The sequence below is a fragment of the Scyliorhinus canicula genome, chromosome 5 (genome assembly GCF_902713615.1).
Source record: "Scyliorhinus canicula chromosome 5, sScyCan1.1, whole genome shotgun sequence".
Lineage (NCBI taxonomy): Eukaryota > Metazoa > Chordata > Chondrichthyes > Carcharhiniformes > Scyliorhinidae > Scyliorhinus > Scyliorhinus canicula.
Genome location: NC_052150.1, coordinates 135,311,583 through 135,330,343, shown reverse-complemented (window position 1 = coordinate 135,330,343; position 18,761 = coordinate 135,311,583). Strand labels below are relative to the sequence as shown.

The 18,761-nt window shown below is 47.0% G+C and overlaps 1 protein-coding gene across 10 annotated transcripts in view; it reads right to left on the bottom strand.

The window, feature by feature from the left end:
- Positions 1–11,138: 11,138 nt before the first annotated feature.
- The window catches only part of ikzf1 (IKAROS family zinc finger 1 (Ikaros)), a 118,840-nt gene continuing 111,217 nt past the window's right edge, over positions 11,139–18,761 (bottom strand). For 6 of the 10 annotated variants that reach the window (XM_038797725.1, XM_038797723.1, XM_038797729.1 and 3 more), the window contains one exon: positions 14,104–14,828. In XM_038797725.1, the coding sequence (XP_038653653.1) occupies positions 14,104–14,828 (725 nt within the window). Of the gene's footprint in view, positions 14,829–18,761 lie in introns of all 10 variants that reach the window. The other 4 variants (XM_038797728.1, XM_038797721.1, XM_038797730.1 and 1 more) reach the window with 3 other exon arrangements.

Here is an 18,761-nt window from a genome sequence, read left to right as displayed (position 1 = left end):
ATATAAACTTAAGAGTACCCAATTCTGTTTTCTGCAATTGAGGGACAATTTAGCATGGTAAATTCCCCTACCCTGCACATCTTTTTGGGTTGTGGGGGGTGACACCCAAGCAGACCAGGGAGAATGTGCAAACTTCACATGGACAGTGGCCCGGGACCAGGGTTCTTGGCGCCATGAGGCAGCAGTGCTAAACACTGTGCCACCGTGCTGCCTGAGTATAAATTGGGATGTATTTAGGATGTCTGTCAATTGGACAATTGCCTCCCTCGAGATCCCTTCCTGAGCTCTTGTACAGTTATTAGAGGGAGAAAACCTTGTGGACACCCTGTTTTAAGGCAACCAACGCTGGTTGGAAATTAACACTGCTAGTTTTACTGTTGTCCGATTATCTCCAACTGGAAATCCAATCCACTGACAATTTTACTATTTATCTATGCTGTTTCTCTGGTAAAACAGTATTAATAAATAATCTAGAGGATAAAAGTTCACGGTTGACTGCCTTATCTTGTCTAACAATCTTTCATATTTCAGTCAAATCCACAGGCTTTTAATGAATACATATGACAGTAATTTCAAGGAAGGTCAGCCTATATTTTAAAGATACACCAAGAATAAATCCCAAGCTTATTAAATACGTTATACATTTCGGGGATTTCTTTTATACAGACATAAAAATAAATACATTTTTGATAATGAAAGTATATTTTAGAGCTCTTTTATACTTAGATTCTTAAATATACATTTGTATTATTGTTATTATAATAGCATTTCCTCTTTCTATCTTTTCCCTTTCTGGAAATTTAAAATTAGATTCTTTCAATAATAATTCCTTTTTCTATAATTAGACCTGTGAACCTATGCCACTGCAATTCTAATAATTGAACAACAGATTCAGTTTCTTAATTGGGAAGAACATTGGCAACTACAACTACAGGAACTGGAATAAAGCTTTGATTCAATCCTGGATTTAGGGGTTGTGGTAGTATGACTAGAGGTACTACGGTACCTGGGAGTGTGAGCTGCTATTGGTGGAGAAGGCTCGCTGCTCATTGGCCCAAGTGTTGCTTTCTCATTGGTCAAGACGAAGGTAGCTCCGCCCAATGAGGCGGGGTATAAGAACTCGTGTTACCCAGCAGCCATCGTTCTTTCTGTATTCAAGCGGAAACAACTTGTCGATGAAAGACTTCAATTCGGACTACTCCTTCGTTTCAGTGGTTATTGATCGCGCATCAGGGGTATACTTACGGATCCCTCTGTCCTTATTTGTATGTAACTAGTTCATTGCTAAAGATCACTAATTGATCCAAACAACCACCAGAATAATTGTTTTGTGAACAAAAAGTACGAAAAATAGAAAATGATCACTTTCCATTACAGACATGTGAGGCTAAATTGAAATATTGAATGAAGTTAAAGTTGAATTACAGAAACAGAGCAAATCAACACAAGGCTGGCCCAGCAAAAACTACTATGAATCCTTTATCCAAGACATATCTGATTTTCTCAAGAAAGGATGGCTCTCTGCATTGAGTCGAGTTAACTGACGCTCACTGCAATCCTCAAAACTCATCCACTGACCTATGCTATCTCCCAGTGATATGCCATCAATGAACACACAATGAGTGGTGAGCGTAACTGAGGCTTTAATAAACTAACTGGAAAGCCTCCTGGCCTCGGATCCCGAACTGAGGGAGCGGCGGAGACCAGCCACCTTTATACCGAGCCCGAGGGGAGGAGGAGCCAGCAGGCAGTAGTTTACCACATTACATATAATACAGTGGCGGTTTACCACAATACACATAATATATATTACAGGGGTTCGGAGCCAGCAGGGACAAGCCCAGGCATGTACAATACAATAGTGGTTTACCACATTCACCCACTGTTAAAAAAAAAGTCCAGCGGAGGTGAAGGGGACTTAAAGATCAAGGGCGGGATTCTCGGACCCCCCACCAGGTCGGAGAATCGCCGGGGGACGGTGTGAATCCCGCCCTCGCTGGCCACCGAATTCTCCGGCACCGGAGATTTGGCGGGGGCGGGAATCGCGCCACGCCAGTCACCGGCCGCTCGCAGCGACCACCCCCCACCAATTTTTCGGCCCGCGATGGGCCGAAGTCCCGCTGGTTCTTTGCCAGTCCCGCCGGCGTAAATTAGACTAAGTCCCTTACCAGCGGGTCCTGGTGGCGCGGGCGGGCTCCGGGGTCCTGGGAGGGGGGCTCATGGTGATCTGGCCCCAAGGGGTGCCCCCACGGTGGCCTGGTCCGTGATCGGGGCCCACTGATCCGCGGGCGGGCCAATGCCGTGGGGGCACTCTTTTCCTACACGTCGGCTGATGGCCGCGATGCTCCACGATGGCCGATGTGTAAGTGGACCCTCCCGCGCATGCGCGGGGATGATGTCAGCAGCTGCTGACACTCCCGCACATGCGCAGACCCGCGCTGTCCGGCGGAGTCCCTTCGGCACCGGCTGGCGTGGCGCCAAAGGCTTTCCACACCGGCCAGCGGGGCGCAAACCACTCCGGCGCCGGTCTAGCTCCTGAAGGAGTGGAGGATTCCGCACCTTTGGGGACGGGCCGACGCCAGAGTGGTTCACGCCACTCCCTCCTGCCAGGCCCCCCGCCCCGCCGGGTACAGGAGAATCCCTGCCCAAGTCTGTCGGGGGCCTTCGCCTTCCGCCGTGATCGCATCAGTCCCGGCACCGGTGTCGAGACCTGCATGTCCGGGAGCGTGTCGTCCTCTTTTTCACCCAGTAGTTGAGTCGGTGGAGGACGGGGGGCGCGGTGTGTGAGCGGGGTTGGTGGTGATGGCCGCCGGTGGGCCTGCGTGTGCCAGACCTTGAAGTAGCTGGGTAGTGGTGGAGGGAGTTGGTGTAGGATCGGGGGTGGTGGTGATGGTCACTGGGGAACCTGAGGTGCCAAATACCGGAGGGAGACTGTGTCCTGCCGCCCGTCATGATGTGCCACGTAGGCATATTGTGGATTGGCATGCACCCGGAGGTGGACTTCCTGGGGAAGGCAAATACACTCGTGAGGGGTCTCGTTGGTGGCAGTACACAGGAGCGACTGGATGGAGTGCAGCGCTTCGGAGAGGACTTCCTGCCAGCGGGAGACTGGAGACTTTTATACCGTAGGGCCAGAAGGATGGCCTTCCAGACTGTCGCGTTCTCCCTCTCCATCTGTCCGTTGTAGCTGGTCGTCCTGCTGGTGGCAATGCCTTTGCTAAGCAGGAACTGATGCAACTCGTCGCTCATGAAGGAGGATCCCCGATCGCTACGGATGTAGGTGGGGAACCCGAACAAGGTGAAAAGACTGTGCAGGACCTTGATGGCGGTGGCAGAGATCATGTCAGGGCATGGGATGGCAAAGGGGAATCTTGAGTATTCGTCAACAATGTTGAGGAAGTACACGTTACGGTCAGTGGAGGGGAAGGGCCCTTTGAATTCGATGCTGAGGCGCTCAAAGGGGCGGGAGGCCTTTACCAGGTGCGCTCTGTCGGGCCAATAGAAGTGCGGTTTGCACTCCGCGCAGACCTGGCAGTCCCTGGTCACGGTCCTGACCTCCTCGATGGAGTAAGGCCGGTTGCGAGCCTTGTTGAAGTGAAAAAAAAGGGTGACCCCCGGGTGACAGAGGTCATTGTGGAGGGCCCGGAGTTGGTCTAATTGTGCGCTGGCACATGTACCACGGGATAGGGCATCTGGGGGCTCATTGAGCTTCCCAGATCGATACAAGATATCGTAGTTGTAGGTGGAGAGCTCGATCCTCCACCTTAGAATCTTGTCGTTCTTGATTTTGACTCGCTGTGTATTGTTAAACATGAAGGCAACTGATCATTGGTCAGTGAGGAGAGTGAATTGCCTGCCATCCAATGTCGCACAGATTCTACAATGGCTTGGGCTTCCTTTTCCACGGAGGAGTGCTGAATTTTGGAGGCATGGATGGTACGGGAGAAGAAAGCCATGGGCCTGCCCGCTAAGTTGAGGGTCGCGGCCAGAGCAAAGTCCGATGCATCGCTCTCCACCTGGAACGGAATGGACTCGTCCACAGCGTGCATCGCGGCTTTGGCAATATCTGCCTTGATGCGGCTGAAGGCCAGGCGGGCCTCAGCCGTCAGGGGAAAATGGTGGATTTGATCAGTGGACGGGCCTTGTCCGCATAATTGGGGACCCACTGGGCATAGTAAGGGAAGAACCCCAGGCATCTCTCTAGGGCCTTAGGGCAGTGGGGAAGGGGGAGTTCCAGAAGGGGGCGCATGCGGTCGGAGTCGGGCCCTAGGACTCCGTTTTCCACAACATAGCCAAGGATGGCTAGGCGGGTTGTGCGGAAAATGCATTTTTCCTTATTATAGGTGAGGTTCAGGAGTTTAGGGCGGTTGAGGAAGTGCCGGAGGTTTTCGTCATGGTCCTGCTGGTCATGGCCGCAGATGGTGACATTATCTAAGTACGGGAACATGGACCGCAGCCCGTACTGGACAACCATTCGGTCCATTTCTCGTGGGAAGACTGAGACCCCATTGGTGACGCTGAAGGGAACCCTGAGGAAGTGGTAGAGGTGCCTATCTGCCTCGAAGGCAGTGTATTGGCGGTCCTCCGGGTGGATAGGGAGCTGGTGGTACGTGGACTTCAAGTCAACTGTGGATAAGACTCGATACTGCACAATCTGATTGACCATGTCAGAAATGCGGGGGAGGGGGTACGCATCGAGCAGCGTGTACCAGTTGATGGTCTGACTGTAGTCGATGACCATCCGGTGCTTCTCCCCAGTCTTGACGACCACCACTTGGGCTTTCCAGCGGCTGGTACTAGCCTCAATGATCCCCTCTCGTAGGAGTAGCTGGACCTCCGACCTGATAAAGGCCCTGTCCCGGGCATTGCATCGTCTGCTCCTAGTAGCGACGGGCTTACAGTCTGGGGTGAGGTTCACAAAGAGCGAGGGTGGGGCGACCTTGAGGGTCGTGAGGCTACAGACGGTGGGGGGGGGGGGGGGGGGGTCCCCGAACTTTAAAGTAAGGCTTTGGAGGTGGCACTGGAAGTTGAGCCCCAGAATTAGGGCAGCGCAGAGATGGGGAAGGACGTAGAGCTTAAAGTTAGTGTACTCTATGCCTTGTACAGTAAGAGTTGCGACACAGTACCCCCGGATTGTTACTGAATGTGATCCGGAAGCCAGGGAGATTTTCTGGGTCGTGGATATAATTGGGAGGGAGCAGCGCCTTACCGTATCTGGGTGTATGAAGCGGTTTGTGCTCCCGGAGTCAAAAAGGCAGGCCGTCTCGTGCCCATTGATCCGGACGGTCATCGTAGATTTTGTGAGGTGATGAGGCCGGGACTGGTCGAGCGTGATGGAGGCGCGCTTCAGAAGGTGATGGGTAGGCCGGTTGCAGGTAGCAGTGGTCAGCATACGACCGGGTGAGCAGGGTTCCCGTGAGGCTGCGGAGTGGTTCCACGATGGCGGCCCCCGTGGGTCACGCGTGTCAGTGGGGATGGCGTCAAAGGTGGCGGCCCCCATGGGGCGCACGTGCTGGCCAAAATCGAAGATGGCACCGCCCACGGGTTGCACGGCAGCGTGGGGCAGCCCCGAGAGGCAGCAGGCAACACTGCTGGGCCGAGAAGCTTTCGGGGGAGATCTGGCCTGGCAGGCTTTCGCAAAGTGGCCCTTCCTCCCACACCCATTGCAAGCCGTGTTCTGTGCATGGCAGCGTTGTCAGGGATGATTACCCTGGAGGCAAAAGTAGCACTTCAGGCTTCCCCATGCGTGGAGGATCTGCTTCTTTTAGAGGTCGGTGAAGTCTTTGGTGAAGGATCCGAGGTACACTTCGAAGCACATTAGCCAGTGCTCGAATGTTGCAGTGCCATTGGCTGCCTGTGGGTCCAGCTCCAGGTGATCAGGCTGGAGTGATGAATTCATCTTAGATGTTTAGTTTATTAAATTGATATGGGCATCAATGAACACATGACGAGTGGTGAACGTAACTGAGGCTTTAATAAGCTAAACAGAAAGCCTCCTGGCCTCGGATCCTGAACTGGGGCAGCGGCTGAGACCAGCCACCTTTATACCGAGCCAGAGGGGAGGTGGAGTGAGCAGGCAGTAGTTTACCACATTACATATAATACAGTGGCAGTTTACCACAATACACATAATAGATACTACAGTGGTTCAGAGCCAGCAGGGATAAGCCCAGGCATGGTAACAATACAAAAGTACAATACAATAGTGGTTTACCACACCCAGTCCAAGGAATCCATTGACCATGTACAAACACTTGGAACAGAGCTTGTAAATGAGGTTGCATTGAATGTCATAATAATAATAATCTTTGTCAGAAATAGGCTTAGATTAACACTGCAATGGTTACTGTGAAAATCCCCTAGTCGCCACATTTTGGGGCCTAACAGCACGGGCTCCCCACGCCGGCGTGAAAACGGTGGTTCGGGAAAACTGGCGTAAAACGGCCACCGATTTCTTGTTTTGCTGGGGGCAAGCAGGGAGGTAGCGTAGAGCTTTCTGCTCCAGCTGCCGATTTGACCCCGAGCTCTTCTGATTCCAAGGCCGCGCATGAGCGCGGATTAGGCCTGCAGTGGCCCCGCAGTAGCTCCTTGGTGGACTCAGCCTGTGGACATAGAACAGTACAGCACAGAACAGGCCCTTCGGCCCTCGATGTTGTGCCGAGCAATGATCACCCTACTCAAACCCACGTATCCACCCTATACCCGTAACCCAACAACCCCCCCCAACCTCCAACATCAATTTTCCAAATCAGACCCGACAAACAATCGGGGAAAAAGGTCCAAAGTTCTGACCGAGCGGGAGCCATCAAATGTGCGACCTACTCCTTCATAGCCGCCACTGGAAGTGAGCCTCTAATACCTTTAACGGACATACTCTGGAAGACCTGGACCTAGAGGGACCCAGCTGACTTTTGGGTGCCACCAGTATTGCCGTGCCATGCTGTTCTGCCGGCTGCCCCTGAGGTGTATCAGTGTCAGGACGGGTGGATTCAGTAGGGTTGGAATTAGAACATAGAACAGTACAGCACAGAACAGGCCCTTCGGCCCTCAATGTTGTGCCGAGCCATGATCACCCTACTCAAACCCACGTATCCACCCTATACCCGTAACCCAACAACATCCCCCTTAACCTTACTTTTATTAGGACACTACGGGCAATTTTGCATGGCCAATCCACCAAACCCGCACATCTTTGGACTGTGGGAGGAAACCGGAGCACCTGGAGGAAACCCACGCACACACGGGGAGGACGTGCAGACTCCGCACAGTGACCCAGACTTGACCGCTAAAGTAGTGCCCCCCCTCCTCCGACCACTTGCACTTCCCGGACCATCCACCCACAGTGCCCCCAGCCCCGAATGAAGCATCCCCTGTCCGCGGATTGGCCCTCCCCCAACCGTGGTGGCCCCGGACTGAGTCCGCAGCTGCCACGCCAAGTTTACGAATGGTGTGAGCACACGTAACCCGACTCTCAGGAACTCGGCCGGTCAGGGATGGAGTATCGCAGGTCTGGCCTCAGGCAATGGCCTGAGGCTGTGGATAATCGGCACGTAGTGTACGTCACTTTTCAGGGGGCGGAGAATTCAGAAACTGCCACCGCCCCCAATATGGGCATCAAACCAGATTCTCTGCCCCGTTGCCGAACCCGATTTCGGTGTCGGGGAGCGGAGAATCCAGCCCCACATCCTTTGGAACTTTCAGGAGAAACCGGAGGAAACCTATGCAGACACGGGGAGAACATACAGACTCCGCACAGATAGTGATCCAAGCCAGGAATCGAACCTGGGACCCTGCCCTGAAGCAACAGTGCTACCATGCCACCCATGTAACAATGTTCGGCTGGATTTGGTCATGCCCTTTGTAAATATCAAGGTTACATTGGGTGGAATTTTCCATTCTGTGCACAAAGTGCCGTGGTTAGTGTGAAAAATGGAGTTGGTGGCCATGGTGGGCTATTGCACTGCATCGTATGCTTCACAGCACATTAATTATGTATGCAGGGGAAACCCGCATGATCACTGGTGGGTGGCCGTGATTCACCCACTATGCCATGACTTCATCGCTTCCTCGCCCTCGCTGCCTATACCACAGCTACATTCATGTCTCTACACCAGGATTGCTCTACTGAAAATATGTCCCTCAAAACGAAGAAGACCTCTGTGCCCAAATTTAGAGATGCCTCCCTGTTAGGTCATTTGACGTCCACCGAGATATCCTCTACCCCTGCCCCAGCCATCGGGCCACCAACCTCATCACCCCAGAGTGGGAGGTGGTGGTAAAGGCGGTCAACGCCAACTTATTACACAACGGAGGAAAATAAATGATCAGAGTCAGTCCATCATTTTTCTACTCTTAATTCGCAGACGCTCCAGTCCATCACACATTCACACCCATCTCATACACTGCCAGCTCAAGGGACATCACCATTTATTCTCACACACACCTTCACATCCAACAGGTTCTTATCCTCCTGAGTTCATGGTCCATAATCCATCCATGGCTCCAGTCATCACACACAGATGCCAGACATTCTTATCAACCCAGAGCGGGGGGTGGAGTGGCTGATATTAGGGTCCTCACACTGGCCGGAACAACATGGACCATGCCTGTGCTGACAGGGCAGTGAGTGGTGCACATCCATATGGAGATCGTGCATCAACCCATCCAATAGACAACATCACTGTGAGTGCATTGTCCTCTTTTCAAGTCCGTTGTGATGCACTAATTTTTAGGTACCTCTGGAAAGCGTCTGACGACATGCCCAAGCTAGGTCCTCAACTCCAGTTCTGAGGGCACCTCGGGTGAGGAACCTGGGCCGGGATTCTCCCCTACCCGGCGGGACAGGGGGTCCCGGTGTGTTGGAGTGGCGTGAACCACTCCGGCGTCGGGCCACCCCAAAGATGCGGAAGTCTCCGCACCTTTAGGGACCAAGCGGAGGGGCTAGGCCGAATCTCGGGGGGGGCGGAGAATTCGGGACACGGCGGGGGCGGGATTGACGCCGGCCCCTGGCGATTCTCCGACCCAGCGGGGGGTCGGAGAATCCCGTCCCTGATGACAGCACCTTTGAAAACCTGTCAATGCTCATCCTAACCCCCATCAGCGCAGATATCCACACCTTGTTGAGACCTAGATCAGGATCAGGTTCACAATCTGGTCCATAGCAAGTGGAGGCAAGGGCATCAGAAATGGTGTTCTCTCTACAGCATATCTGAGAAAAAGACATGGGACAGCATGACCCTCCAAAAGTCCTAGGACAGGATTCTCCTGCAATTGACGGGGTGACCCGTACCGGCGCCAAGAGCGGGCCGCCCGGGTGTTGTGGAATCCTCTGCACTTCCGGGGCTAGGCCAGCGCTGGAGGGGTTGGCGCTGCACCAACTGGCGCCGAAGGGCCACCGGAGGCCAGCGCGAGTTGGCGCATGCGCAGGACTGTGTGCATGTTCTGGCGCATGCGCCAAACCGCCGTCGTGTTTCCTGCGCATGCGCAGGGAGTTTATTCTCCGCATCGGCCATGGCGAGCCTTACAGAGGCCGGCGAAGAGGGAGTGCCCCCACGGCACAGGCCGCCCGCAGATCGGTGAGCCCCGATCACGGGCCAGATACCCCCGTGCCCCCTCCCCCCACCCCGAGGATCCCGCTAGCCGCCCTCCAAGCCAGGTCCTGCCAGGATGGACCATGTCTATTTCACGCTGGTGGGACTGGCTGAAAACGGGTGGCCGCTTGGCCCATCGGGGCTCGGGGAATTGCCAGGGGGCTGCTGCCAACGGCCCCCGACCGGCACGGCGTGATCCCCGCCCCAGCCAGAAAACCGTGCCGAAAGGTTGGCAACTGGCGTTGGAGCTAAATTCGCTGCCGCCCCGCCACCCCCAGCAATTCTCTGACCCGGCAGGGGGTCGGAGAATCCCGCCCCTATTTCTTCCTAAGATAGCCAACAAAAGCTTACAGCACCTGGTATTCCCAGGCAGTCTCCCATCCAAGTACTAACAAGGCCTGAATCTGCTTTGGTTCCGAGATCAGATTTTTTCAGACTGGTATGGCCGCAGGCTTGATGCAAAGTGATCGATTAGAGCCATTGATCGGTATTAATCTTGAACGAGTGCCACTCATTGGTACCTTTTCTCATTTCCTGCATTGGGTGAAATTTTCCCCAAATCTGTGAGCGTTAGGCTCTGACTGAAAACTGGCATCTTTCTCTCCAGAAGAACAGCCAAGGTTTTGGACCAGATTTCCACAGCATCACTCTTGCGGGGCAAGGCCTGATAGAGGCACTCGCCATCTTTAAAGGGTGTTTAAAATATAGTCCTCCCCCCACCCCCATAGACACAGCGAGCCATCCCCACCAGCATCGGGATGACCCCCCGCCACGGAAGTATCGGGGCACCCGCTTCCCCCACCACGGCAGCATCGTACACATTTTCCCCCTTCACAGCCACCAACCCCAACTTTGCAGACCTCGGGCTCTCCCTTCCCCCATGCCAGAGCCACCTTGGCACTGCCCTATTTATGTGCCCCTGGCATTGCCCCCTTTACACTGCTCCCTGGTAATGGCCAGCCTTGTCCCTCAACCCCAGGAGCCTCAGGGAACCTCCGCACCCCGGTGTGGTCATCATGACTGGTTTTCGTTTTCGAATATTGTGCCGCTGTGGTGGGATATGTTGTGGGTTTGAGCTACTGTGTAAAGCTGCTTTATAGTTCATTTAAATTCACGGAAATCAAGTTCATGCCCAGAAAGGACATGAACCTGATCACCTCAACGGCGGGGAGGTGGGGGGGATGCAGAGAAGATCATGTCGGCACAAAACCATTTTAGGCCATTCGTGAGATTTAGCAGCCATTAGATGATTGCAGTGAATGGGGCCGTTTGATCTCGCCCCTGTAAATAAAGGGCTGATAACCTGTCTGAGCTGCGCATCTCTCCACATCTGAGAATGCTCATATCTGTTGGCTGGCCCTTTACTCAGCTCCCCAGTGCAAATTGCCAATTGTCCAAGAGATCTTCAGAGAATTCAATAAAAAAGTAATTTTCTAAAATTCACAAAAAATGTAAACCTACTTTGACAAACCAAAATTAACTGCATAAAAATGTAACAGCAAATTTTCTCAAGTGCCTTCGTACTTTCAATAGACAATAAACATTTTGAAGAGTTTATACTTTTTAATTATTTTCCTTTTGGCAAGCATAGTCTATTTTTTCCAGAAATAAAGACGACCAATATAATACAACATCTAATGGAAAAAGATTGAAAAAAACAAAGCATCACTTTGTCAATCTTATCTGATAAATGCGACTAACAAACTGTAAAAGAATGAAGACTTTACATTTTAAAATGTGAATTCAATATTAAGTATGTTCTTTGTACCAAGATTACAAAGACATTTTCCACATTAGGAATGAATGTTGTTTCTTCTCCCGAAGAACACATGAAGATTACATTTCAAGTGTCTCTGTGCTTCTCACTCTCCAACCAGGACATGGATTCATGCCAGGATAGTTGATGTTTCTTTTTAAATGTAATACAAAGTCTTGTAAAGTTCGACAAAAGTTGAGACACTGATAACAAAATTTTAAATTTCATGTCTTGAAAGTTCATAAGGGGCTGGTTTAGCTCACTCAGCTAAATCGCTGGTTTTTAAAGCAGACCAAGCAGGCCAGCGGCACGGTTCGATTTCCGTACCAGCCTCCCCGGACAGGCGCCGGAATGTGGCGACTAGAGGCTTTTCACAGTGACTTCATTGAAGCCTACTCGTGACAATAAGCGATTTTCATTTTCATTTTTCATTTCATTGATGCATTATATTTGAAAGACCAACATAGGAACAGGTGAAGATCATTCAGACCCTTGAACTTGTTCTGCCATTCAATTAGATCATGGTTAATCTGTTTTTTTTCACATTATGCATACTTTAGGATTGATTGTTTGCTTTTTTTTAAACTGCTAATAGTTTAAAGGAAACACAATGCGACAATTTTTACATTCTAATTACATACTATAACAGTTTTCTGGTCAAAAGCTTTTGTACAAGGTATACACAGATTTTAATTGAATTACCAGGGATGGAATATAATTTAGAAATTAATAAAAGTTAGCGATTAGCATGAATTTTCTTTATCTTTTGTTTGTGTCAAATAATGGATAACACTGATATTGTGGGCAAATTAAATGGGAAGCTCTAAATGTATTTGAAAGCCAGCTATTGGACTGAAATTTCAGAGTTAAGAAGTAAAATAAAAAGGGAAGCAGAACTTCTGGATCACATTGTAAGGTTAGTAGATTGGACAGATAGATGCTGGAAACAATTTAACTTGCAGAGGTATGAGGCAAAACAATTTGGAAGGAAGAATTGAAGGGACATGTCCACTGGTTGGTAAAATCTCAAACAGAGTAGGAAAGTACAGAGATTTAAAGGTTCAGACACAAAATTCTTTTAAAGCGGAAAGGACAATTAATAAAACTGTAAAATAAAGTGTGGGATCTTAGGTTTTAGAGTACAAAAGCAAATTGGAAATGCCAAAATGAGGTAAGTCATTGGTTACATTGCAGTCAGAATATTATATTCAGTTTGTGATATTTTTATTCAAGAAAGATGTCAAAGCCATAGAGAGAGTATAGAAGAGGTTCATTATGATGAGACTACTGACCAGAAGTTTTAAAGAGATCTAAAACATGTTTTTGTTAAAAATCAATGTAACAGGGTAAGAAAATATTTCATAAAGGTGTTCCAGATGAGGAAACATTTTGTCAGATGTTGTTTTAGAATGCCCCTGTAAAGCACCTTGGGAAGTTGCACATGGTAAAATGCTATATAAATACAAATTGTTGAAGATAGAGGAAATCTATTTCCGGTAGTCGGTGAGTTGGCATTTAGAGGACATAAATGCAAGATCACCAAAGTGAGATTAGGAGAAACCTAGTCACATAGACAATTATTAAACATGACATTTAATACCAGAAATAGTGGTCAAACCCATCCATAATACCTTTTAGAAGAGGATAAATATTCGAAAGAGAAAAAAAATATACTGAGACGGGGCATGACAATAGGATGAAGTGGATAGTTCTTTTAGACAGTTGATGCAGACATGGTGGGTCCAAATATTGTCTTGCGTGGTGCCAAATTCTAAGATTATAATTTAACGTGAGCCCCAATGTATATACAATTTTGGTTATCCAAAGTTTTTAGATATTCGCTATACCCCTTTGAAACAAGTCGGAAGGTTGAGACATTGTAACTTGATTTTTAAATTAATACATATATATATATATAAAAAAAAATTTGTGCCAAAGAAATAACAATTACTCATCAATGTTTCACGTAGAAATGTGGGGTGATGGATCCAGTTTCAAATTTAACACTTAATATAATAAATAAAGCAAATCTTATTGGATTGAAATATAGATAAACATCAGTAAACATCTATACATTTATAGAATCAATGAAAAATATGTTTTTGTAAGAAAACTGTTTCCACAATGTAACCAACATATTAGGCACAATTTCTGTGTAAACAGTGAACCTCAAGATATTATGTAGATACTACTACGTTTTAACAGGTCAAAATGCAAACTGTATCTTAAGTTTTAGCTGGTAATTTAGTACAAAAAAACAAGACCATACAATGTGCCTAATTCCACAATTTACAACACTAAATCACTCACATCTATCAATGCTTTTTATAAAAGACACTAGACTAAAAAGCTTTAAATTGTTTAAAAATTCCAGTACCGCTTGTTGCAAACTACAGTAATAAAAATGCAAGCTCTCAACTACTCACCAATATCTGGTTTGTGATGAACTGTTCACATATACATTTTCAGTTTGATCATATACGTTAAGCAAATAATTTAAGTGCCAATATAGTTAAATACAATCTCAAAGAACACTCCTTCAGACGTATTAATTTTGAGAGCTATGATGATACTGTCCGGTGTATAAAACCCTGCCTGCAATTTGCAGTAAACAGTATGAACCACAGGAATAAATGAAAATTATACAAAAAAATGTGAATTAAAGATTTTGTTCTTTCTTTGTTCTTTTTTTGTGCTAATTGTAATCAATCGCACAAAATGGAAAACAACGTCAAAATTGTAGGTGGAAATAGTTCACTAGTTCATGTGAAAACGATGTTCTCCTCTTGTTATGTGTGAAGAGAATTCATATCTATCCTGGCTTCGGTACCCACACATGTTGCACTCAAAAGGGTCACGGAATCCATGGCAACCCATGTGTATTGTAAACATTACATGATCCAGGAAAAGTACCCTGCAGTGCTCACATTTATAAACCTTCACATGTTCTCCATCACTGCTGATCACTTTGAAGATCTCTTGATTTGGTTCCATGCATGGTCTCAGAATATCATAAGATCTATGGTCTTCCTTTATCAAAGGCAAGCCATTTCTTGCCTGTGGAGCTACATGATTTGTTAAGTAAATCAAGTTGTTCCGTTCCTCGTTATTGCTCTCTGTATCTGTGGAGTCTGGGCAGCTGTTGCTTGGAGATGGTTCTCTTTCTGACGACTGTGATTTTGGTTTTGAAAGAATCACTACGTTCTCTACTGCACCTTCTTGGCTTGCAGCACTGTTAGCATGACTGTGTATGTCTGAATTGGTTTTATGCATGGTGTACATGTTGCTTATTACTGGTATCACTTCAGAGCTTCCAGCAGGAGTTTGGACAAGTGGACGCAAGGATTCAGCCCCTAGATAATTGATAGCATTGTTAATTGCTTGATCCAAAACATGAGTCTGCATCATCTCACTCTCCTTTTCATAATTTGAATTAGCGTCATACTGAAGCTCTGAAATATCAAGCTGCAGCTTCTTTTCACCTGTGTAATTAGCATATGAACAACCAATACAATATTACTTTACACAGATTGGATAAGTAACAGGCTTCCTGTTATAAAAATAAAGGATCCTGCAGCTGTAACACATGCATAAATCATTAAAAAATTGTTTAGTCTGAACAAAGTAATTAAAAAGATTAAACTGTTCCTTTAGTACTAATAATAGGTAAGTGGTACAGTGATATAATGAAATCTATGTTTACACTTCATAAGATCAACTTACATTTTGAGGTTTGTAGCAAAAGTTTAAGATCTAATGATACATTTACCAGTGGAAGTGCCTATTGCTTTACTTAATATACTTGGACATTAACCAATTTAGCACCCATATTCTCAGAGAGCAATGGAGAAGGCTTTAAACAAATATAGAAAGAAGAGAAATGGATCTTTCAGCACATGAGTCAGTGGTTAAGATTAGGTTCAGTGAAGAGGCAAAAAATTCCCATTGAAGCCAACCCTACCATGCCGCCAAGAAACTCGCTGCCGGCGGGAACAGAGAATTAGAATGGCCAGAGAATTCCAGCCCATTAGCGATTTGGATATGGTGAACTTTAGGGACTAGAATGAAAAGTAACAATTTTTTTCAGATTTGTGCCACCAGTCTTGGTACCTACTCTGTGCTTCACTTTTTAAAATGAGTTAGACATAGGCAGTAGTTAAACTAAAAAGTAGGACCAGTTAAACTAAAAAGTAGGACCTCAAAGGTAGTAATCTCAGGATTGCTACCAGTGCCACGAACTAGTCAGAGTAGGAATGTCAGGATAGATAGGATGAATGCGTGGCTCGAGATATGGTGCAAGAGGAAGGGATTCAAATTCCTGGGGCAGAACCGATGTCCCAGAGGGGGTGTTTGCTAGAGCTGTTGGGGAGGGTTTAAACTAATGTGGCAGGGGGATGGGAACCGATGCAGGAAGTTGGAAGGTAGTGAAACAGGGACAGAAGCAAAAGGAAGGGGGAAAGTGTAAGGCAGAGAAGCCAAAGTCAAAAATCAAAAAGGGCGACAGTACAAGGTACAGTGACTGAGGGGAGCTCAGTGAATAGGCCCAGTAATATTAAAATGAATAAAACTGGAGATGTTAAGATTCAAAACAGAGGTAAAAAAACAACATAAGTGTACTTTACCCGAATGCTCGTAGTATTCGGAATAAACTAAATGAGTTGATGGCGCAAATCATCGTGCATGACTATGATTTAGTGGCCATTACTGAAACATGGTTAAAGGATGGTCACGACTGGGAGTTAAATATCCAAGGCTAACAAACTATTCGGAAGGACAGAGTGGATGGTAAGGGAGGTGGTGTAGCTCTGTTATTTAAGAATGACATCCGGGCAATAGTAAGGGATGACATCGGTACTATGGAGGATAAGGTTGAATCCATTTGGGTGGAAATCAGGAATAGTAAGGCGAAAAAGTCACTGATAGGAGTAGTCATAGGCCACCAAATAGTAACGTTATGGTGGGGCAGGCAATAAAGAAAGAAATAACTGATGCACGTAGAAATGGTACAGCAGTTATCATGGGCGATTTTAATCTACATGTCGATTGGCTTAACCAGGTTGGTCAAGGCAGCCTTGAGGAGGAGTTTATAGAATGTATCCGCGATAGTTTCCTAGAACAGTATGTAATGGAACCTACGAGGGAACAAGCGGTCCTAGATCTTGTCCTGTGTAATGAGACAGGATTGATTCATGATCTCATAGTTAGGGATCCTCTCGGAAGGAGCGATCACAATATGGTGGAATTTAAAATACAGATGGAGGGTGAGAAGGTAAAATCAAATACTAGTGTTTTGTGCTTAAACAAAGGAAATTACAATGGGAAGAGAGAAGAACTAGCTAAGGTAGACTGGGAGCAAAGACTTTATGGTGGAACAGTTGAGGAACATTGGAGAACCTTCCAAGCGATTTTTCACAGTGCTCAGCAAAGGTTTATACCAACAAAAAGGACGGACGGTAGAAAGAGGGAAAATCAACTGTGGATATCTAAGGAAATAAGGGAGAGTATCAAATTGAAGGAAAAAGCATACAAAGTGGCAAAGATTAGTGGGAGACTAGAGTACTGGGAAATCTTTAGGGGGCAACAGAAAGCTACTAAAAAAGCTATAAAGAAGAGTAAAATAGATTATGAGAGTAAACTTGCTCAGAATATAAAAACAGATAGTAAAAGTTTCTACAAATATATAAAACAATAAAGATTGGCTAAGGTAAATATTGGTCCTTTAGAGGATGAGAAGGGAGTTTTAATAATGGGAGATGAGGAAATGGCTGAGGAACTGAACAGGTTTTTTGGGTCGGTCTTCACAGTTGAAGACACAAATAACATGCCAGTGACTGATAGATGATGACAGGTGAGGACCTTGAGAGGATTGTTATCACTAAGGAGGTAGTGATGGACAAACTAATGGGGCTAATGGTGGACAAGTCTCCTGGCCCTGATGGAATGCATCCCAGAGTGCTAAAAGAGATGGCTAGGGAAATTGCAAATGCACTAGTGATAATTTACCGAAATTCACTAGACTCTGGGGTGGTCCCGGTGGATTGGAAATTAGCAAACGTGACACCACTGTTTAAAAAAGGAGGTAGGCAGAGAGCGGTTAATTATAGGCCAGTGAGCTTAACTTCAGTAGTAGGGAAGATGCTGGAATCTATGCTCAAGGAAGAAATAGCGAGGCATCTGGATAGAAATTGTCCCATTGGGCAGACGCAGCATGGGTTCATAAAGGGCAGGTCGTGCTTAACTAATTGAGTGGAATTTTTTGAGGACATTACCAGTGCAGTAGATAACAGGGAGCCAATGGATGTGGTATATCTGGATTTCCAGAAAGCCTTTGACAAGGTGCCACACAAAAGGTTGCTGCATAAGATAAAGATCCATGGCATTAAGGGTAAAGTAGTAGCATGGATAGAGGATTGGTTAATTAATAGAAAGCAAAGAGTGGGGATTAATGGGTGTTTCTCTGGTTGGCAATCAGTAGCTAGTGGTGTCCCTCAGGGATCTCAGTTGGGCCCACAATTGTTCACAATTTACATAGATGATTTGGAGTTGGGGACCAAGGGCAATGTGTCCAAGTTTGCAGATGACACTAAGATAAGTGGTAAAGCGAAAAATGCAGAGGATACTGGAAGTCTGCAGAGGGATTTGGATAGGTTAAGTGAATGGGCTAGGGTCTGGCAGATGGAATACAATGTTGACAAATGTGAGGTTATCCATTTTGGTAGGAATAACAGCAAACGGGATTATTATTTAAATGATAAAATATTAAAGCATGCTGCTGTGCAGAGAGACCTGGGTGTGCTCGTGCATGAGTCACAGAAAGTTGGTTTACAGGTGCAACAGGTGATTAAGAAGGCAAATTGAATTTTGTCCTTCATTGCTAGAGGGATGGAGATTTAGACCAGGGAGGTTATGCTGCAATTCTATAAGGTGTTAGTGAGGCCACACCTGGAGTATTGTGTTCAGTTTTGGTCTCCTTACTTGTGAAAGGACGTACTGGCACTGGAGGGTGTGCAGAGGAGATTCACTAGGTTAATCCCAGAGCTGAAGGGGTTGGATTACGAGGAGAGGTTGAATAGACTGGGACTGTACTCGTTGGAATTTAGAAGGATGCGGGGGGGGATATTATAGAAACATATAAAATTATAAAGGGAATTGATAGGATAGATGCGGGCAGATTGTTTCCACTGGCGGGTGAAAGCAGAACTAGGGGGCATAGCCTCAAAATAAGGGGAAGTAGATTTAGGACTGAGTTTAGGAGGAACTTCTTCACCCAGAGGGTTGTGAATCTATGGAATTCCTTGCCCAGTGAAGCAGTTGAGTCTCCCTCATTAAATGTTTTTAGGGTAAAGATAGATAGTTTTTTGAAGAATAAAGGGATTAAGGGTTATGGTGTTCGGGCCGGTAAGTGGAGCCGAGTC